Below are 23,062 nucleotides of genomic sequence, written 5' to 3'. Positions count from 1 at the left end.
CCGCACCGCTAGGCACGTGGATGAAATTAGAATATCGATCCACGGGCAATCTACCGGCAAATAACTTTACGTTGAAGGACGAAACTCAGAACTCCAGGGGACCAAATGGTCTGGCTGGCAGCGACCAAATATCAAAAGCAAACAAAAAGTGCCTCAAAAAGACTGCCTTCGTGTTGCGATAGCATGAAAAACGTTATATCTATTAATGGAGCAAGGATAGCATTTCCCTTGTTGGGCAATGTTGGGCCGCCAGGTGACTCAGTGGCTAAAAACATCAACGTTCTGCTTGATATGACCTCGAAGCATGATAGCGGATCATCAGGAAATGACCCTACTAAAAGCGGGTTTCTAAGTTTTCACGTTAAAGTTAAAAAAAGTCTAGTTCAAGTTATGCTATTCAAACTTCATCGCAATACTATAACCTCATCCGGGGACGTTAATTGTTACATTGTAACCGGCAAGATCACTAATGCATCTCGAGTGCAGAGAATAATACAGAAAGTATCTTCGATTATTCAACGTATCACCCATCATACTGGCCACAGTACGGTTGACCAGTAAAACGTAAATGCAACATGCATTATCTGCAATTTCGCTTTCCGCCGTATAAGTGCAGTACCATCTCCCAAGCCGGGGGCCCTTCTGTCGGCGAAATCATAAGCCAAAAACAGATACGAACCGATTTTTGAGAAACATAAATCTTGCCCATTTCGCAAACCGCCAAACAGCAGCACCACGAAGGCAGAGTAGCCGAAAAAAGGCGCTGCAGAATTGGCATAAGGAACGCGCGGAGTTTGACGCAGGGAAAATTCATCTTCAACTCAAGTGATAATGGAAGTGGAAAATGTATTCCTCTAATGAAATTCTCCTGCATCGTCAGCGCGCGCGTGACCACCAGGCAGCCAATTGAACCAATTGGAAAATTAAAATTTCCTCTCGCACACCTTAGCCTTCCATTTATTCCTCGTCCGCCATAATCCGCTTCCGACAATGAATGACGTTTTCCACTCACAACTCGCTCATCTCTTTGGTTGCCGAGGGGGTTTTCTTTTCTTGTGGGGGGAGTAATGGATTTTTCCTTCGAAAGAAATTATGAATCTATGAACCCCGTCTGGCTGCATCATGCATGAACTGTTCCGACGGCCACCGATGCGCCGGAAGTCTCTGGGCCAAAGTGAAAAGGGCTGTCACTTTCCCACACCCAAAACCCCAGCAACCGGCGATTCCGGCGGACGGGGAAATTGGTAAACGAAATATGAAATTGAACTTGAAAATGAAAAGAAGGCCACGGTTGATGTACAAGCGCAGGGCAACAATCAAACCATAAACTCATTCATTACCGGCTTCCGCACCGTAAACGATGTTAAAATGTTCACGCATCGATCAGTGGACGAACCACCTCTTTGCTTTTGGGCCCGGGAATTGGCAACGAATTCGCAACAAAACGAAGGTAAAGCAACCAAATTCTCTTCTCTTCTAATGACTTTGATGCCAATCGCTAGGCACGTTAACGGCACGTCACGATTGCTTAGATAACACACATTATGCAATACATTTACTAATGATGAATAGTAACAACGACAAAAAAACGAAACGAAAAACGGTGGTGCCCGTCAACAACGATATAACAACTAAACTGGCGATAATGATTCTCATCGTTATTAGTGAAAGAAAGTAACCACCAACGACGACGACGACGACGACGACGACGTGTGTATCTGCGACCATCTCACAGCTCATTGGACAGGTTTTATTGCCGCTGTCGCCCGTTGCCTAGGAGCTCCCAAGAGTAGGCGATGATGACGATGGCGGGCGGGCACTTGCTGTTGGGATGTGTCGTGTCATTACCGCGATACTCGTGATCGTATAAAACCCCCAGTCCTTCCCATGATCGCGTGATAAGGAGCAGCATACACCATCACCTCCAGTGGGGTCCTCCGGAGGTCTCATAATTTAATCCGCAGCCAATGGACCCGGCCAACCAGCGACGGGCGACCCCTGGCCCCATGCCAGTGAAAGGGGTGGCTGCTCCGTTCACATAAGGTGCACCACCCAGGGGGAGGGGTTGTTTTTCGTGGGGCGAAAATCAGGTTGTGCCACACCAAAACCAGCTTCCTCTATAGCGCGATAACAGCGTTGTGGCGATGGTGGGCACAATTGGCAGCAGCAGCAGCAGCAACAACAAGGAAGTTTTTGACCCAATCATCGTACGTGCCACTCGGCGTGTCTGGTGATCGTGCACGACATTCGTCATGTTTTGACAGTTGAACCAAAGGAAGACATTACGCAAACGCGGTCCACTGATGATGACGCTACGGAGGCGACCGGTTTTTATCGAGGTCCAAACCTCCGGATGGATCTCCCGGAAAAGCCTGTTCTGTTCCGATGTTTCTCCGGGGCTCCGGATCGATACCAAAACAAAACCTTTCACTTTTCTCGATGAAAGCGAAATGAATCGGCTAGCACAATCGGCTAGAGTATAGGGATCGTTGCAACGATAAGGAACTCTCCTTCTTCAATGCGCTTGCCTCGTTGTCATCATCTGCGAATTGAGATATCAGATAACCTTCTGCTAACGAGCATGATGACAGCACGCGCGAACCATTCCCATGGGGACCGCTAAAACCATCTTTTTCACACGCAAAAGCTATGATTATCTAGCAATAAATAGTATAGTGGTCATGCGCGAATGGTGTCGAAAAGATATCTAATAGATAAAAAGTCTCCACCACATAATAATCAGGTTTTGTTGGATGATAGGGCCGAGTCACCAACCAACCAACCAATCATTCCTTTCACTCGTCAGGATACGAGCCGCTCCTAGATGGAGCGAAACCAATTCTCTTAGTTAGCACTTGATCATTACAGGGGCGCGGTTGGACCGATCGAGTCTGATCGATACACGTTGACACTGTGAGCTCAAAGTATCAACCGTGAGGTGCCAAAATATGGGTTGGCCACTTATAGTGATTGGAAGCTGGTACACACCCGGTGGCTGGCGTCGCCCTTTCTTGCATTTCCTTTAATGGATGTCTCGGAATCTTGCAGACCGATTTGGTATCACGAAACGGTAGCGAAAAGGGGCGTCAATCTTGGTCAGTCACTCGCGGCGGTTTACTTTCGCTTTTATCTTCTGCTCCGATCTTAAGCCCCCATTCCCGTCGCTGAGGATCACATTAGAGAAGCAGTCATCGTGGATCGTGAGATCCATCCGGACGTCTGGTACAGGATGAGAAACACAAACTGGCAATTTTGCAAACATCACGCGGCGCACGCTCTCGCGACTGCTGTTGACCCCTCTGGGTAATGGAAATGGAAAGCAATTCATAACCAGGCCACAAGAACCACCTACCACCAGCGCCAGAGGCGACATTAGCTACCTCGTCACGCGATCGATACGATTTGGCGGAATAGTAACGAGATGGGATAAATAAATTGCTTCTCGGAAGGTCGGAAGGTGACAAACGATACTTAGCTGGAGCCTTAGGTATCGTCGTAATCGTTGGGATCGATAAGAGTGTTATGTGGTGCAAGAGGCGAGAAGACTCAAAAATGATCACGACATAAACACGAAGGACAAAAGGAGATCATCTGGTCAGCTGGATCGCTTTTGAAGACTTTAAGGAGGTATGATATACAAGAATTTGTTGAAAAATAGAGAAAAATATACAAGAATGTATTGTTCTAAAGAATTGATCAAATTTCCAATAAGTAAAGTTAACTCTCCTTGGTGACATTGGCAAAAACCAACATAATTGCACCTAAGTCTACCTTACTTGTCATCTTTTCTCCCTCTGGACGAATATCGCATCGAATGGCTATGGATTACTCACCTAAAACGAAAAAGAAAGAGAAAAAGAATAGATTAGCATGATGGCGATTAAGCAACGCGTTTATTTTTAAAACATGTCAATCCGCATAATGCCGGAACTAAAAACGCAGCAGCGACCATGTAGTGCTAGTTTCGATGTTCACTATACAGTCGCAAGCCCTGCTCTCATTTGGTGGTTGTTGTTTATCTTTTTGGGTGACAAAAAATGCTTCGGAAAATCTCGTAAATCTGAAACAAAATACGATGTCATCGAAAAAGCGCCACGGACACGGCACGATCGCACCACCGCTAATCCGAACAAATAATTCATTGAAAACATCGTCTTCGCGCGACCCACGACGAGAGCGATTGCATCGTGCCAGCCGCCGATGAGCTTCATCCCCTGCTAGCTTATGTTAACCTCAGCCCTAAGAGAACATGTTTTATGCTGCTCCTCGCCCCGACAGGTGCTTCACGCGATGATCTAGTTGCATAACAGGGCGTTGTTGCTGCTGTTCCACATCATGTCAGGGCGTCCCACTTCTGACAACAACAACGCGCGGTGATCTCTTCAACTCGTCGCTAACTCCCCTCTCGTGCTGCTCCGCTGTCTCATTACAATGTAATTATCACGAGCGAGACTGCTCCCTTGACCTACCTTTATCGTTCGGTTCATGGCTACCACTGCGCACCACCTTCAAGTACTGTTGGCCATTGCCACCACGGGCCACGTAGTACGGATAATCGGGATACTCGCCCGATTGGCTCCGTTTGTCTTCCTCATCGATGAAAACCGCTGGATTCGGATGTATCCGATCGCTGCCCGCCCTTGCCAGTGACTCGAGGCTTATCCCGTACAGGGCTTTAGCGAGGGGGGATTCAATCTTCTCGATCGAGTTCCCGGTGCCACAGTCCCGCAGGTTGGGAACACTGCCACCTAACCGTTCCTTCAATCGTCGCAACCGATCCGAAGCTTCCAGTTCCAGCTCCAGAAAGCTGGGCTGCTCGTGATCCACGTCCTCCCCGTCGCCGTCGTCGCCGTCATCGGACTCCTGATGTAGCGATCGTCGTCGTCGTCGTCGGCTGGCGATCGTGGCCGGCGTGGCGCCACTTTCCTCGCTAATACTACTTAAGTAGTTTGAACTGTTGGTTAGTGATGGCGGCAGATTACAGAATACTGGCGTTTGGTTCGACTCGTTGTACTGTAGGAAGCGTCGCAGCTGGCGGAACTGGAAATGCTTGCTCTGTAGGTGCCGCTCCAGCACGGTGAACGTGTTCTGGAAGCCACGGCTCGAATCACTCGGCCGGCTCGTGATGGATGCTGGTCCACTACTGCCGGAATCCTGTTCCGGCTCCGGGATAAGCAGTCCTCCTTTGTAATCCGCATCATCGGCGGCACCACCGCCGAACAGGGCAAAGGCCGATCGTCGCAAACTAGTTGGAGCACTACCACTGTTACTGGTGCTCCCGTCTCGATCCTCGGACACGATGGGACTTTGTTCACTGATCAGCGTACTGTTGAGGAATCCATTCACTACGCCAACACCGGGATCTTCCGGATCAGGCCACAGTGGTCCACTGCCATTGCTGAACAGCTTCTTGTAGCCTTCATCTTCAACCAGCGAATCAGTCCCGGGCACAGTTGTAGCCGACTTTTGGCCGCAGGAATCGACAGTATCTATCGATACTACCGGCACCGCAGACATTCTCAACTCACGGTGATCGTTCACATTACATTCTCGAGGCACAGGACAGGACGATGCAGACACAGACAGACACTTGCGGTGCGCTTCTCTCTGCGGGAAGCTGTTGATCTGAACTGACGACGGAGTGCACGCTGCGGATCACCACTTTTCGATCGATCGATCGAACGATTATTGTCAGCTGCACTCGTGCTTCTTCTTACGCTGTGTCCGCGCACTACAGACGCACTACATAATTGCACACTTCCAACCGGGACCAGTGCTGTCCCGGAACTGGTTTTTGCGTTACTACAGTTCTACACTTCTGGAAAGGGAGAAGAAAAGGATAAACAACGTGCGCCACAGATGGCCATCGATCGTGGCGCAAGCAACAGCACCAGTAGAAGAGCAGAAACATCTGAACACGAAAGGACATTCGATCGTCTTTCGGGCATCACTTTCAATAACAACAACAACCCCACCAACCAATATCCCATTGACCATCTTCGCCACTTTCGGTGGCCAGCCTTCCATCCGAAGCCCTAGCACAGCAAGTGGCAGCAGGTCCGAGAACACCTTATTCGTTGAACTGGAAAATGTGAAATCCATTTCACCAGCCAGCGGTACACCTTTTCTCACGTAACGACCAAAAAGTGATCACAGGTTGGTACGGGGTCAGGATGCCACTCATGGACTCAACAAAAAAAAAAGGAGTGAGTCGTAAGGGCTCTCTTCCGAAATGAAATTTGACCTTTTCGCAAATGTCACGTGCCAAGAATGGTATCCGATCGGTCAACGGTCCGACTGCTCAGAGTTGATCTTCCATGAATTAAACATCTGCAAAACCGCGCGTGACAGACAGAGTTGCTGCTGTTTTCTCTGTTCGATGCTTTCATTCGCGGCATAAACATAAGACTTTGGCGTGGTCGGGAATTATCATTCCAAACGAAGGAGGATGACGGCAAGGCATGGCATGGCGCGGCCAGTAGCGACTCAAGAGTCCGCGAAATGGCAGAAAAAGAAATGCAGGTGTTTCAAGGTGACGACCAAGACCACGATTTGCACCGGTGCATGAGGAAAATCATTAAGAAAATTACACCCCATTTTCCACCCCTTCTTCCCCCTCGTGTTTCGTATAATTCTGTCACGCATCTGATCCGGTGGCCTTGCGGCGGTGGTAGTAGTAGTTATTATGCGAAGAGGTATCGTTTGCTTCAGAAGCGCCCGAGTGCTCATCACTCACTCAAGTCGTGAGAATACATTCCAAGGGTTTCAATTTACTTTGTGATAAATTGGCCTCTCCGGAGCGGAGTGCTCCAGTAAGCCCCAACACATCACATTCATCACACATCACACGAAGGTTATTAAATATTGATAAGGCCCGGTCGATCGTAGGCAGTTTCACTGCGTCCAACATAATCACCCGGCGTCACAGATAACAACCGAGCAGAACCGAAGCTAAGCGGAGCAGCAACTGTCAACTAAGGAAGCTATCACGATCCGCAACCACAACCACGATCGGAGTGTAAAATGGAGGATCGGGCAATTATTTGGTGCGATGTATGCTACGCCTCCTATCGCAGGGAGTGGAGTCTACAATAATGTTTCATGATGACTATCGTAAGACGTGTATAACGTGTGTCATTATCAAACTCGCCTTCACAAAAGGGCGTCTCGTATATCAAACGCCGTCGCCGCTAATAAAGTAATAATGTTGCCGCGCTGGGCGCTCACAGCAAATGAAATCGAATAGCTATCATGATCAACGATCGATTTCAGTGTGTATCAAAACTCGGATCGGTTAATCAGCTTAAAAAAAGCAGACATTTTAAATCGAGCAGAGCAGAGTTCACTTTCAAGAGATACGAGGCAAAACCACCACGATTAACCACTGTAAGCGGAGTAAAACGATCGTTTGTGGTTAGTAAAAGACGCATGATAATAATCCTCCCTCGTTAGGCGTCTGTTAACATAATTGCATTACATTTGATAATGCGAGAGAGCTGGCTTTCGCTCATTTTGTTCGCCCACTGGTGTCATTCCATTAAATAAGAGAGGTTGTTTTTCATTTGCATATCATTTCTGTTGGTGATGAAAATCGATAGACCAAGGACGTGACGCAGGTGAAGAATTGGGTTATCATAGCAACTCCTCCTCCCTAATGCTAACACATTAAGGCCTTGCCAAACAAAAGCACACCTCAGAATGTGTCACGCGTTACGCTGTGACCGTCGGTTACGTTGTTCTATTCTGCACCATTTAATCGGACATTCGTTCCGATAAGCTCATTCTGCCAAGGATATTTCGCGAGTGAAGTAGTGCCATATCAGTATCGAAGATGTATTCTTCGTAAAATAAAAACGGAAATTTCGAAAAAGGCACCTTTCCAGCAACCGTGAAATAGGCACGTTGTCATTGCACGTGTGGTTGCTGGTTTGGTGGGATTGCGGCAAGGGCATTCGGTAGGATTCGATGCGCAACTCGCTGTTTCTCCGATGAGTTTCAGTTTTTACATCGTTCTAGGGCCAGCTAGACACTGCTCACGAGCAATGATTTGGCTGATTTTGTCCAAGCAAATCATTCGTCGTGCAACGGAAACTCCTTCCCTTGCTACTTCTCTCTGTTCCAAGATCGATTTTCTGATTGGTTCGATCGGTAGGGAGAACCAATCCTCAGCGATTGACGAGAAAGGAAAGGAAGCTAACCTTGAACGATTATTTTAGCTACGTTAAAACATCGCCGGCCCGAGCCGTGGGCCCTTGGCTAATGCAATGCAGAATGCTTTCGCTTTCGAGCTGGAAAACTATCTTGTTTTCTCGCATTTGCAACGCTAACGACATTGGCCAACCCCCCCATTGGGTAGCTTGTCGTTTGTCGCAGAACACATTTATCGCAATCGGAGCACGGATGTACTCCGCGCGCGACTCTCCCAGCTGGTGCGCCTCCCTCTATTTGGGGAAATCAATCCAGACATGGAGACACACAAACACACACGGGAAATCGATTTGTATTAGCGGGAGTGTGACGGCAGCTTGGCAAGGCCGGTGAGCTTGGAGACACACTGTGACCAATTACACTACAGACTGCGCGAGCCGCATGGCTAACACACATTTGCATTCCAATTCCAGAGACAGAGTTTCTAAAGTGAAATGCTGCACGCTCTCGTCGAGTGGTTAAGATTGAAATTGGATGAGAGGTAAGCTGCTAATGGCGAACAGACTTAATAGGTTGTTAGTAAATGCACGGAGACAGCGATCTAATTTGTCGCTTAAATGGATTTTTTTCTGATTAATTGTTGTTTTAGTTTCATTAACAGTGACTGCTACATGTCTTTAAATATACTATTAGGTTTATAACTTAGTTTTTTCGATTTTTTGCCACAACAAAAACCTTTTACTTATTAAAATCAAAGTAACGATTACATCAAACAAAGTATTGCTCATCGCTAGCCACTACTTTTTACCATATTGTTCGACAATTTTCGAATGCCGAGTCGAAAGAACTTCTTGTCTTTTGAAACATTTTATGCAACAAACCATTTTTCGTTACTTTCATAATGAGTGAGGTGCTGTGTAGCCAAAAAAAAATGCAACCGTTTGTAAGTAGTATTCAGAAAGAACAATGTCTGGTGTACACAGATCGATTTAAAAAAAATCGTTTATCATGTCAGTTATTCCATTCTGCCAGAATTTCTAGCCAGATCTCTCTTCAAATTGAATTATCGACAACGTTCTCCATTAATAGTTTGTCCAGTTTCCAGATGTTTTTACTGTACGAAACCATTGAAATCTTCATCATCCATTTTTTTTGGTTGCCCCAAGGATTCTTTGGCTTTAACGTCAAAATATCCGCTATTATGCCTTTTAAAACAGTTTTAACTTTTTTGTGTCGCAACATGTTCACCATAAGCTTAAACCAACAAACGATAACTTCCAGTCGCTGTTTTCTTCAAAAGAAAAAAGGTTTTTTATAGTTCCTCACAAGATGGACTTTTAATTCGAGAAAAACTATTTTAAAGACAACATTATGAGCAATTACTATTTGCTTTTCAAAGGCATTTAGTAGTACTTAAAAATAACATAACATATGGGGCTGTAAATCTTCCGCAAGCAAAATGGCGCCATCTTTTAATAAAATCGAAACAACTAAGTTATAAACCTAATAATGCAGATATTTTTAAAGTTACTTCTTGGGATAACAACTGAACATCAGCAAACAGAAACTGTCACGAAACAATTTGACTAAACAGCAGCTCTCTTGTTATAAAATGCCATTATTTAAAAGTGCATTTGATCAAAAGATTAACGCCAACGGAATCAAGAAACTACCGACTAATTGGAGGAAAGTAGTTGACAGCAGGTTGCCAAATTGAAATGCTTGCCATTATCAAAATATTATCATCGTAAAATTTGTGTAACTGCCACATGAACTAATTCACGATCGCTAATCAGATCCATCTCGGTGCTCAAAAAGGTACATGATCCATGAAAAGCCTTCCATGTGTTTGCACAATGCTCACCAATCTCATGTTGCAATCAGTGGCCACATCATACCGATCGATCGTCCCCGGGGTGGGGGAGGCTTTACGATGCACCACGCGTTCGCGCATCTCATAAACTTATCTTATCTCCTCGGCTTATCGGCACACAATTTCCGTCATCGTAAATAACCGTAAAAGTGAACGTTTAGCCGCGAGCAGGTGGCCCACGCAAAACGACAGGCAATAGAGGCTCACGAATTACTGCGCCGTGACGGATGCAGTTGCAGGAATTGCGTTTTATATTGCACCGTAAGATCGACGTATGGGTTTGAGCGATCTGGGTCGATTTCAGATAAATGCAGAGTAACCGGAGAGGTTCGAAGCGTTAAGCTACCATTAACGTCACCCGGCCGGCCGGCCACACCCGGCTGGTACGCTAATGAAGACGTTAATTGCTGAGCAAAGAAGATAGGCCCTCCCGCGAAGGGTTTGGGAATGCGGTAGCATAATGTGAACGTCCCGGACTTTTGGGTCTAGAGTATATAGGCAAATGAATGGCTGGCATAAAAATGCAACCACATTCACACAGTCAATAAGTCTACGCCACGCCATGAAATGATTAAAATTTCCAATCCGAATTCCCTACCCGGGTGAGGTGTCCAAGCCGAGGCCGAGAGGACGAAATTCGAAACCGAAACCGATCGTCGCACGATGGCTGGGCTGCGTGTGAGATGATTGAGAAAGTGCCAGCGTCTCGTTTGATAGAAGTTTTCGGACCATCGGTTCTGGGTCGGCCAGGCCCGGGACTTAGAGACTTAGTTGCCATAAAATAGAGAGTAGGATAGATCGTGCCAGTTGGCCACACGAATGCATTTTCTGCTCGACTAAGCCCAGCGCACATTATTGAGACACATTTAAGTCGATCGCCTGCGTTTAATGCAATTCGACGATCGCCTTAAAAGTGGACCAAGCGACAAGGCACACGGGAATGCACATTTGCGCGACGTCTAGCGAGCGAAAGGAGACGTCTCATCAAGGCAATAGAGCGTGATTAGCGATGACGTTCGGCTCCACCATAATGATGGGTTTGGGATTATCGAATTAAACAATTTATGTGATCATTGCGCCACCTACGGATGGATCTATACTCTAATTCTGATAGTAAAGGAAAGGGTTTGAATATTAAACCGGTTCATCTAGTTCTTACCTAAATAGTATTACAATCGATAAGATGTACTCAAATCATCGCTTAAACCTTGATCTATCCAAACAAAATTCCTAACACACTTCTCACTCACTAATCCAGCCTCAATAGTTTTCGTTAATGGCCATCGATTCCAGCGCCCATCACACACTGTCTCAGGAAGTGCCGTATTCAATTCCCGCGACTACATACCAATGGGCTAAAAATAACGTAGAGCTATTCGGTTTCAGTCCATCCAGCCAGCCGACTTCCCAACGACAAGGAGCTCCTCCTTCTGGCATCTCTTCTGAGCAAACATGAGCCGCAAAGATAAACAAAGCATTTCCTGCCACTCTCTCTCGCTCTCTGAAGAAAACTAGCTCCGTGCAGCTAGAAGAACTGTTTTCTCGCCAAACCGAACGACTTCTTGTACCACGTGTTTGTAGTTCATCTTTTCCCCCTATCGGGGCTCGATGACGCCGCCGGCCACACACATGGGAGAGTCACCTTTATACACCCGAGACCGTTCTACGGATGAAATGCAAAGAATTCAAACATGACCTCAAAATGGGATGGCGCCACCGAAGGGCAGAACACAAAGACGACGAGACGGAATGAATAGGGTTCTTGACGAAGCAACGTGTTTCAGCTTCCGCTCCGGCGCGGAACATTAAGCGCGACGCGCATCAGATTATAAATTTGTCCCTTGGGAGTGCTCCGCTTAGAGAACACCTCCCAGATGAAGACACCCAGATGTTCCGGCCCGGCCAATTGTATTTCAATTTATGGGTCAAACGGCCACAAAATCAGCGGACACGGAATGCCACAACCCCGTTAAGCGCCTTTTGATGACGGTGTTTAACGCTTCATCTCAGTCGCTGTCACAAATCATAACTTCAGTTTTTCATCCTCCAAGAGCTGAGTGCTCACCTTCTGAAGTAGTAAAAGGGTCGGATGCTGCAGGGGAAGACACTGTACATCCACTACAAAAGGCGTTAATGGTGTTGGCTTAGACACTTTCTTCCAACGATTAGTCTACTGCGAACTGATTCGAGCTTCGGTGTACATAAAAAAAATCATTAACACCTTTAAATGCTTGACATTTTAAAGGGCAGCGAAACTAACCATTAACTACTCTTTCCTCTTGAAGATGTCCGGTGTTAGGGATGGTTCAAGATGATGGTTTTGTTAATGGGTTGGAAAACTGAATGAAATGGCGACTTCCTCCCTGTGTGAATCAAGGAGGGAAAACACTCACATCTTCTACACGACGCGTCCCCCACCCCACGGGGCAAACGGTGACAATGGATAGCGGTTATGATAATGGTATTGTCAAACATGTAATTGACATCATTTCCAGGTGCTGCCATCGCTTAACCTCGCCCAAGGGGCATTTCCCCGTAATTAAGCCATACTTCACTCATCGCATGGTGGTAGCTCAGAAATCTTGTTACATCTCTTGGAACAAGAATTTCAAGTGACGATTAGTTGTGCGTCGACTGTGGCCCCTCAAGTGGCCATTTTGATATAAGATGATGACTGCCAGACGTCTGTAATAAATGCCAAATGGTTAATAGCGAAGCTGCAAACACAATAAATAAATCGTTTTTCAGCTTCATCAGTGTGAGGTACTTTGAATACGGAGATGATGATGCATCCTATTAGTCATGAGCGCTTCTTCGTCCGGACATATCATCGTGAATCGCGTCATCTTCTAAATTTACAAACACGGGTATCAACCATCAAGGAATCGAACGGTTTTTCTGCATTAAGATAATTGATTGCCACTCCAACCTTTTGCTCGTGTAATTACCATAGCACCAGATAATGGCGCCACTGGCGCGAAGGTATCTTATCTTATCGAAATGAACTTAGTTCACGAGACCTCCGCGTCTCAAGTGGTTCACCACCAACCCGGCAGCCTCCTCACACAGTAGGTTTGTGAAAACACAATGTAACATCATGTTTCTATCATCAAGGGTATGTCCGTCGTTGTCCCCTTCAACCTTCTTCACTCAGGCGTAATGGGGTGCGAGTGGTATCAACAGGTGACCAAAAGCGCAACTACGCAGCGAGCATCAGTGATCGACAAGGCGCGTCTGCGAAGTGAAAACTTTACGTGAGACCGCACATACACCGCTGGGCACCGGCGGCGATCGATTCGAATTGGAAAAAAGGAAATTTTTGGCGTTTGGCGTATTTCTTTTTCACTTTTCACACTCGAACGGACTCGAGAAGCGGCGGTCGAGTCGTGGCGGCCAACCGTGCCAGTGAAAATTCACCATCGAAGGCGGCGGCGACGATGACGATGACGACGGTGGACCAGCAAGCAATCCCCCCTCAACACACCGTGGCTGACCGTTGCCAAGCGTTACTTTTCATGTATTGGGTTCGTGGTGGGCGTGATGGTTATGCTGCACTTTCGTCGAACATCATTTCTTCATTTCAAACATCCAGTTGCGGGGGGCTGTGAGTGCGAGTGATGCACCAGTCCCAACTGCATCCAGCATACTACGATCGTGGTGTTAAAAGAGAGAGAGGAATGGCCGGGGCTGGAAGACAAGCAACGCGATCAAGGTCGCTCTTCGTGAGGAGATGATGCCCGCCCGGGGCGCCAAAACGCAATCTGGTGTACATCTCCTCGAAGGAATCGGTTGCGTTGTCTGATCGTTTGGTTCGTTGCTTTTCGAACAACGGAACATCGCGCTCTCTCTCTCTTTCTCTCTTCCTTTACGTACAGCTAATGGTGTTGCGTAGATGGTGCATTGCGTCTACAAATAAAATAAGGTATTTACTTCTCGAACATTCATCAGTCAGCTTATTAACTATTATCAATTTCTAGCACGGCAAATCGGCGACGATAGAAAAGCGTTTTGGGGAAATATTAAATCCCACCCCAATCCATGTTCCACCCTTTTAGATCGCTTGCACTAATCCAAACGGAACACACCGCGGCAAGGATAAACAAACACCACGCAGCAATGCGCTGCAAATGTGCATCCGCGGTACCCGATGAGTGGAGACGTGTCCTTGAAAACAGTAGACGTAATGTGCGACCAAAGCAACACTACTACTACTGAAAGGGTAGTGTCTCTCTTGCGTGCTGTTCTCTCTCTGCTCTGCTCGGAGTTGCTCCGCTGTGTTTGGAGTACTGTTTTGCCCCCCCCCCCCCCCCTGTTGTTCCTCTACTGATGCTGACGCTAACAATGATGGCAAACTGTCGATGGTACTTAAAATTCGCGAACAAGAAATCCCGTCTTCCTGGCACGCACGCACTACTCTGACTGATACCGAGCACTGTTGCTAAGGAAACAAAATTCATCGAACACCAGCCAGCTGAGCAAGGCGGGCCAGGCTGATCGTGCGAGATTTCGTTCGTTTTCGATGCGGTTCCTCCTTCCATCCTTCCTTCCAACCCCCCCGGGGGGCCACAATTGCGGTGCGGTGTGCCCGGTTGAACGGATTCGAATTCTAATTTTACTTGAAACTTGCACTTTTTCCGCTACTTCACACAGAGAGTGGCATGGCACTGTTACGCGTACCGGTGTGCTGTGGCCACATCCAGAGAGCACCACGGAACGGTTTGTCGATGACACAACACAAACCCGGTCGACCCGGTCGTGGTTTCGACGATTTACGATGATGGATAGCCGTACATCGAGCGCGTATTGATCGAAAAAGGATATTCCTGTAGCTTCCGGTCACGTCCGCCGAACGGTGAAGTGAACAATCAGAATGAAGCACCGGTCTGGTTGCACAGGCTCGAACCAACGGAGCGAGCGGAGGTCTTCCACAAGCACAGACAAACATCCAGGTTCAACGAAAGGATCGACGACTTGGTTTTTACACGATTTTACCATGAAATTCTATAAATACACATCACATGACGCACACGAGAGAGCATCATAGGCCGCCGTCATCGTCGTCGTCGTCGTCTGTGACTGACCGGACGTTCCACACGCAAGCACGCCCGCTGAACGGCCTATGTGTGCCCTGGCGACCAAAAAGGCGTGAATATTGCAATTCGATTCCGGCTCGTACGGCGGTCGCGGACACACAAACCCAACACTCACATCATAGCTCAGCGCGCACTTGTCAACCGCCGTTGAACGAGGGGGGGGCGTGCGGTGGACAGCGATAGGCATGAAATTCAATGAAGATAACATACGCGCTTGACCACACACAAATACACCCACAGAAGAAACCGAGTGTAGCGTGCGCCTCGGTCACGAGGTGATAGGTGCGAATCGCAACAAAAAAAACCGATCCGCGGCCTCACTGGGGGGACCCGCGAGTTAACCCCGTTAAGCTCATATCCGCAGGAGCTTCTTACCGCGAAATGGACACGCACGCACTTCCAACTCAACACCAACAACAGCAGCAGACAACGGCAGACAGCAGACGATGACCGCACGCCCGCCGTTCAAAGTCCTGCAACCGGAGGGACCAACCGCGACCGAAAGGCGACGCAACGTTTGTTCGTCCGCAACGTGCCGTTTGAAAGTTCGAACAGAAGTGTGAGAGAGAAACGGCCGTCGACATTCCAAAGGTTCGCCAGGCTGCTGCCGTTTCTTGGGGCCACTCTCTTCGGTGCTCGCTCGCCGGTTGCGTTTGGCTCTCCTCGAGTTGGTTTGTGCTCAACGCGCGGACGGATACGAACGGACAAACACGGCATCGACAACGTTTAGTAAATGGGGATCGTGGTACACCCACCGCAACGGAAATAACATCAGCCAGTTATTTTTTCCTTTAAATACATCATGAGTACACTCCTTGAGCTTGAAATGTTCATGAAATATATGAGGATTCCTTAATAGCTTACTTACTTACTTACTTACTATCTAATTTACTTAATTATTTACTTACTTACTAACATAATTACTTATTAACTTACGTACATATGAAATTATTCAATTACTTAATTACTAACTTACATAACTATTTACTTACTTACTAATGTACTTATATATTCACTTATTTGTTTTCTTATTTCATTTTGCACCTACTTTATGTACCTATATTTACTAAAGTTATGAGTATGTATTAAAATGCAGTAGTTACTTTAGAATTTTCCTACTTGAAGTACTTCAATCCGGATATTCTATGTTTTTTTCGAAAGCGAAGAAGACATTTTCTTGCTTTTATAGTAGACTTAAAGCATCTGATACACATTTAAGAATTAATGCTGAATGAGGTATTATCTCTTAGGAAAATAAGTATAAAAGTATATTTATAATAATACGTATATTTCTTAAGCTTACTTTATTATTAACTAGTACTTTGATTCAATTCCTTACGATATGAGATTAAAAAATCATAATATAACACAAATGATGACACCGTTTACGGGGTTTAAATTCAACATGATCGTATTTTGGAAACTGATCTTAAACAGTATACTATATCAAGAACAAGAGTCCTTAAAAATGAACTGAAAATAGAAAATAATGCATAAGATACTCCTAAACGTACCAGAAAACGAATGTGGTGCTACTCTTACTTCGCAGGGTGTACACATGGAGCTTAACTCACCGCTGTAGCGCAGTTGCAGCAGTTTGTTTCTCTCGGCTCCGCAAGTTCGTGAGAGAATGGACCATTCGGTCGAGAGCGCGATAAAGCTAATCGGAACCAGCTGACTCAACGACAAACTGATGCCGGCCGACTGTAGAATGTTTGTTAGGCGGTTACTTACAACAATCTGCTGCTTGTGCTTCAAAATTCCCCACCGATCGGCGAGGGGAACCACTTCCCTTCTAAAATCTTGAGACGTTTAACAGCGTTAGGTTGTTGAGGATAAGTACTTAACATCTTAATTTAAATAAACATTCATTACTGGTAAAATGTAAACATAGAAGCTAGAGGTTGAATAAGAATAGAACAAAGTACTAGAAAAGAATTTCTACTCAGAGAGAGCTACGACGCGAAAGAATGAACCGAAGGCAACACGCACCACAAGAGAAGACGAAGAAACTCCAATCTCATTCCACGCACACCACGGAGCAAGCCATGGGGTTATCATGGAGTGCTGTCTGCCCTCGACAAGGAGCTTGTTTCCATATTCCATTAGATCATTTCTCGGCCGAACACGTCGCGTAGCCAACACCACGACCACGACACAGTGACCGTTAATCTGCCGAAAGCGCGATCGTCACAAGAGATCACAAGAGATCTTCTATCGTTTAGCATCTCAATTTTCAGATCGCAGCAACACGGGTATCGTTGCTAAGCATCGTCACCGAAGCGCCTCCTAATCAGCCGATCAGTGAGAGAGCGCTGACCAGGCCCCTCTGCCGGCTGTCTGTCTCTGCGGTAAACCGATCCGGAATAAGACGAATTTCGTGGTCTTCCCACGGGAAATCGATGTTACTCGAGGAGCCAGCGCGGCACGCACAGGATTGGCTTTGGTCGATTATTTTGAGTGCGTTACGGAACGCAAACCGAGGCAAAAGGCAAACGACAGCCAACCAGTGACAGCATGGCAGGGAGGAGAGCACGGGCATGTGAACCACGCGCCACAACAAGCACGGTAGCATTCACGTTTCGGGGGGATTTATTTTCGTACCGACGACATTCCGAACCGGAGGAAAGGAAGGAGTTTCATGTTTTCTGTTCCCCATCGATGGGCTGGCTATGGTGCTGGCCCTATCGATCGAGTGACGCTCGACTGGTTAGAAGTCGAGGACCGAAACTGTGCCAATGTCGGGAAGGGTGCGATAAAACAGAATATAATCACCCCGAAATCATGGTTCTGACCTTTCAGCAAAATAGTTGGAACCAATCGGTGGTTCTTTTTTGCTGTTTTTGTCAATTACATGTTTTTGGGGAGATGTTAAATCTTTTTAGCATAATTCATTCAACCAACATTCTGATTGAATTGCTAGAAGCTTCTATTCCTCCTTTGTAGATCAGATTTTACTCAGCTGCAAAAGTCCTATTCCAGCAAATCATCTCCTTCCGACTCATCATAGTTTAATGAACCCCCACGTTGGTATTGCTCTCCTTTGACAACGAAATGGCTTCATTACCGATTTTTCACTTCCGTGTGCGTCTGCAACACGCGACCATTAGCATAACACTGACCATCAACCAGTGTGGACCGCAGGCCCATTTCATCTTGGCGCACCGTCGTCCGTCATCCGCTATGATCTCGTGCCGTTTTATAAATATGTTTCCGTCCGGACCCCGGGCTCCCGCGGACTGGACATTGTACCCAATCTGTCACACCGCAGCAAATCGTCAAACTGGTCGCGGTCCTACCAGGCGGGTGCTGCTACTGCATAGCTTCCCGAAACGGTGAATTTATGATTTAATGTTTCCTCATCAAAACCGCGCACACTTCACGTGATCACGTGTGGAGCGAGCGAGAGTTGATGCTTGGGGGGGGGGGGGAGGGGGGCACAGAAACCACAAAGTGCCATCAAACGTTCTACAGCGGTTCGGTCGTTGATGATGTGTTCAGCATTTCAATTACCAAAACCAACCATATTCCAACGGCCAGCAGCAGCCATTACTCATACACTGCGCGGAGGCATTGGTAGACCCCAACTTTACTCCCTTGAGCTGCAGTCATGGCGGACGAGCGATCATCGGCAAAACAGGTTTGCCGGACCAAAGCCGGTGATTCATTCCTCGCTGACATCGCGCACCCGGCCGGCCAGTTAGGGAAATGTGTGGCTGATCAGTGCGCGACTGATCGTTAAGCGGCCCATAGACGATCAACTTTATTTGTCAACTCTTGCATGCAAGTCGATTGACACCAATATATTTATCGTGTGTGGGCTATTTGAAGCTTGTGTCAAAAAAGTTGAAGATTTTCAGCCAGCTGAAAATATATTGAGGAGGCTGAATATTGGCGTCGTCTGTGGGCCACAGCGACGAACACGATGCGCCTGTGGCCCTGATTGATGAAACATTAAGGATTAGTCCAATGTTGCCCAAATACGAGGAATAAAAATAAAATGACAGTGCGATGCAATTTTTGCATTAAAAACATTGACAAATAAAGTTGATCGTCTATGGGCCGCTTTAGAACCCACCTCACTCCGGGGGGTTCTGCGGCCGTGGAGTGCGGATGTACAAATCATCATTCTGCACACGCTGCGTGTTCCAACCTGAACCTCGATCATGCACGGAACATCAACTCATAATGCATTCTTCGCGATCTTATGCACCGGCATCCATCGGGCATCTCTCGCCCTCTCTGAAGTGCATCGAAGCGTAAGGGTAGATCGCGTGGATTGGGAAGGGATCGTGTACCTTCAGAATCTTCCAAACCATCCCTGCTCGTTGATCACCAAACGAGGGGTGTATCGGCATACTTCTTGCGGTGCGATGACGATACCGAGAGAAGGGAGATCCAACTATCTGGAACGGAATTGGTTGTGGTATGTAGAACAAGCCGAAACAATCGTCAACGAACCTACCTCTCTCTAAATCGATGCCAGAAGTGTGACCTAGTTGTTGTGCCTTCCATTGCTTCGAAACTCGATCTCGATCGATCGATGTTAGCGACACTGCAAGACTGTTCACGCGAAATGTTAGATCGACTTCAATTGATTTCCCGGCTACAACACACCGTGTGGTGGTTGCGTTACAATCAAATTTGCCATAAATTACAATAAGCACAAAAAAACCCGGCCGCAAGGTATGGAAACTGGTCCTAAGCGCACCGGTTTCTTCATTCCATACACGCTCAGTGCCACGACACCACACCACCTCACTCACATCTTAATTATGTGCAAAATTCTGCTAGACATAGGGCGCACAGCAGAATGCAACCACCGCAAACCCTCGCTAACGGTGTTCTCGAGCACGTTGCACACGAAGTCAACGCAACGTATCGGCATATTGCCTGGAAACTGGACTATATGGTTCGTGGTATGAAGGAAAACCGGAACCGGGAAGAACTAAGAATTATGTGCACAGGCTGGCTCTGGCTGCTCGCGCTCCTGTTGCAACCTGCAGCCGTTTACTCAGGTGGGATACTACCATTAAAGCCATACCAAAGCTGCTGCACAGCAGGTTTTAAACGGTACATATCTTCCCCCCCGGACATGGTTGCGCACTATTGTAAAGCACGTTCTGCGTGCAAGAATTGGAGGAAAAGGTTCTGATGGTGAGTGCGCTCGAGTATCGATGCGGAACGTACAGTCCCGTACAGGATCTAGAAGCAATCCAACATCGCCTCTGGGCGATAAGAATTGCGTTTTTTTCCCTGCTCTACCTCGTGATCGTGATCCTCGGTTCCTCGGCCATTCGTTGGTCATTCATCTCACGATTACTGAGATATTTGTGGCACTAAGGGTATCAGTTGTTCCACGAAACAACTCTAGACTTATCATGCCGTTAACAAACAACATAAATTCATGTTTATCTTCGTATACTAAGATAGTTAAAATTCGTAACTAACAGTACTACTCATTAGCCTTTATTTTTTGCTAACTTAATAAAAAAAATGTTTCAAAGTTCACGAGGGGCTATGTTACATTTGATTTGAGCGCATAATTTATCCAAGATCTTGGACATAGCAATGGAATGGAATGGTTTTACAACCCAAAAAATTAGTTCCACCGACTGTGGGGGTAGAAAGGTAGTCTTTTTCTTTATCCGATCGAGCTCTCTCCCTGTGGTTATGAGCATAGTTATGCAAAGCAGTTACACGATTCCTACTCGTTGCTTCCAGCCGAGTAGCTGGAATGAATAGTAGAGCTTCGGTTTCGAGCAATGCTTTGTACCATCTACCGCAACACTTCACTTCCACCAAAAAAAGTGCATTAACAACTCACATGCAGTGACAATGATGCTGTTGCTCGATGATCACTATACGTACGGGATCGTGTGGGTGAACGAGGGGGCGTCGCTGGCCAGTGCGCAAATGCCGTTTGCTAAGAATCGACCAAAATCTGCACCAAAATAGACAACCAACGACGACGATCACCAGCCAGCCCCACTCACTGACTTCGTGTCAGTCACGCAGAGCCGCGATGAATTGGTTATGTGCCGGGGCGTAAGGTGTGGTACGGCCCAAACCTGACACCTTCTGGCTGGCTGTTGATTTTTGCCCATATTTTCTGCACCTTTCTGTGTCTGCCGCCTGCCACCACCCATCGCCAGATTTACCTTCAAATGGAGGTTCAAAAAAAACCTTCATCACGGGGGGCGCGCGCAATGTTGCAAATGTTGAATAACAGTCAGCCAGTCAGCCGTCATCGCCTTCGCGGCCAGCCGTCATCTTGGTCGCAACGGGCCGACGCGCAGAACCATCGAAAACCGACATCGATAGATGTGGCCGGGTGTTCGGGGGGTGCCAAAATGGTTGCTCATGTCGTTGCGGCGGCGGCGCAGATATGCAAACCAACGCATATCCCTCCCCGAAGCAGAGTGGAAGCTCTGCGTCATGGGTGATGGCATCTTTTGCAAAAACCAAAAGCAGTTGTTGAAGCGCGAGACGACGAGGACATACGTGAGTTTATTCCTTTTGCTGCGATGATCTGCAGGGACAAAGCTTGAGTGATCAACATGTTTGCGAGGTGGCCTTTGCTTAAGCAAAGCGATGACTCATAAAGCCAATACTTCTGTGGCAAACAATGTCGATTAGCTCATGCTGTTTGACAATCAGCGATTTGTTTTACCTTGTAAACGGAGGATTTTGTTGTATGTGAAATTGCTAAAGAAATTGACAAAACTTCGCGAAATCAAATTGTTTTTTGGAAGAAGTTACAAAGATAATCTTCTTCTACGCCAGCGATCATTCACGAATTGAGTAAAAACCAGAAAAGACCCATCGATAACGTGCCAATCGTTTGTGAATTGTTTCAAACCATTACACTCCCTTCAATCTCGGGCATCTCGGGCCCGCTATCGGCGCACTATTTCGTGATTACGAGCGAAAATGTAAGATTACAAAAGCGGCTCACAAGCTTCGGGTTGGTGGCGATCACCATTCAAAACAATGCCCACAGTAATTGGACATAAACTGCACCAATACTGTCCCCGCCGTCGTTCCAAATTGAGATATGAGAAATGCGAGAAAATGCGTACCATTCATCGGGCATTTTAGATTGGTGGTGCGATTGGCAGTACGGACCGAGGGAAGGAAAGATCGGGGGAGAGAAGAAATTTCCACCGTCGGTGGCCTCGTGAAGGGTTGTGGTTGATCATGCAACTCTTCTTCTCTGACCACCCCCCCGCGTACACTTTATCTGGTCGATTCGGTTATCAAAAAACAAAAAAAAACTAGGTTTCCCTGGCATTTACTCAAGTGAATCTCCCAATGCAACGGTTGGTTTACACAATTACAACTTGATCGTTTGTGTCACAAGTTCAAATGGAAAGAACGCTGAAACCCTATAGGAACAGGAAAGCCCATTCGGAAATGGAACACCAGCGCGACCACAATTGATACCGCTTGACCTAAGTAAATATCATCCCCGATGCTTACACCTATGCCACGCTGCTGAAAGGGAGTTGTGTGGCTGACTAACAGGATATGGACTGGACCACTTATGTAACACGATCAGATAGAGACAACGCGTGGGAAAGGAAACCAAAGAAATGCATTCCCGTGGGCCACCAAACATAAAGCTGTCCCACATTTGTATCCAGACATAATTGTAATCGCCTTCCAACACAATTGTGCAGTTCATGAGCGGCTTCAAATCAAATGTCCCACTTATTCCGTCGTGTCACCACCCTTGTGCTTACTGCTGGCCAAGGCACGCAAATCCTGTAATCCACCAGGGACATTGCGATTGAAACCAAATGACGAATGGTTTGTGTGCAGATAACATGGTCCACCATTTTGCGGCAAATTTCGCAATAAAAAGAAAAGGAAAAGCTCGCGAATCGGGGCAGCCTAAAAGTGCGAAAGATAATGTAGCTTCTAGAAAGCATTTCTTATCACTTCT

The 23,062-nt window shown here is 46.8% G+C and overlaps 1 protein-coding gene across 3 annotated transcripts in view; it reads right to left on the bottom strand.

Moving 5' to 3' along the window:
• Positions 1–23,062, bottom strand: part of LOC126572644 (trafficking kinesin-binding protein milt) — an 85,543-nt gene that overhangs the window by 42,662 nt on the left and 19,819 nt on the right. Inside the window, exons 1-2 of one of the 3 annotated variants that reach the window (XM_050232126.1) lie at positions 15,490–15,651; positions 4,470–5,818 (exon numbers count right to left, since the gene is read on the bottom strand). The exons of the other annotated variants lie outside the window; for them this stretch is intronic. Coding sequence (XP_050088083.1) covers positions 4,470–5,517 — 1,048 coding nt within the window. The 5' untranslated portion in view covers positions 5,518–5,818; positions 15,490–15,651. Of the gene's footprint in view, positions 1–4,469; positions 5,819–15,489; positions 15,652–23,062 lie in introns of those variants that run through there. 3 annotated transcript variants of the gene reach the window in all.

Source organism: Anopheles aquasalis, chromosome 2, assembly GCF_943734665.1.
Source record: "Anopheles aquasalis chromosome 2, idAnoAquaMG_Q_19, whole genome shotgun sequence".
Lineage (NCBI taxonomy): Eukaryota > Metazoa > Arthropoda > Insecta > Diptera > Culicidae > Anopheles > Anopheles aquasalis.
The sequence above is the reverse complement of the archived record's forward strand: the minus strand, read 5'-3'. Positions and strand labels throughout refer to the sequence as shown.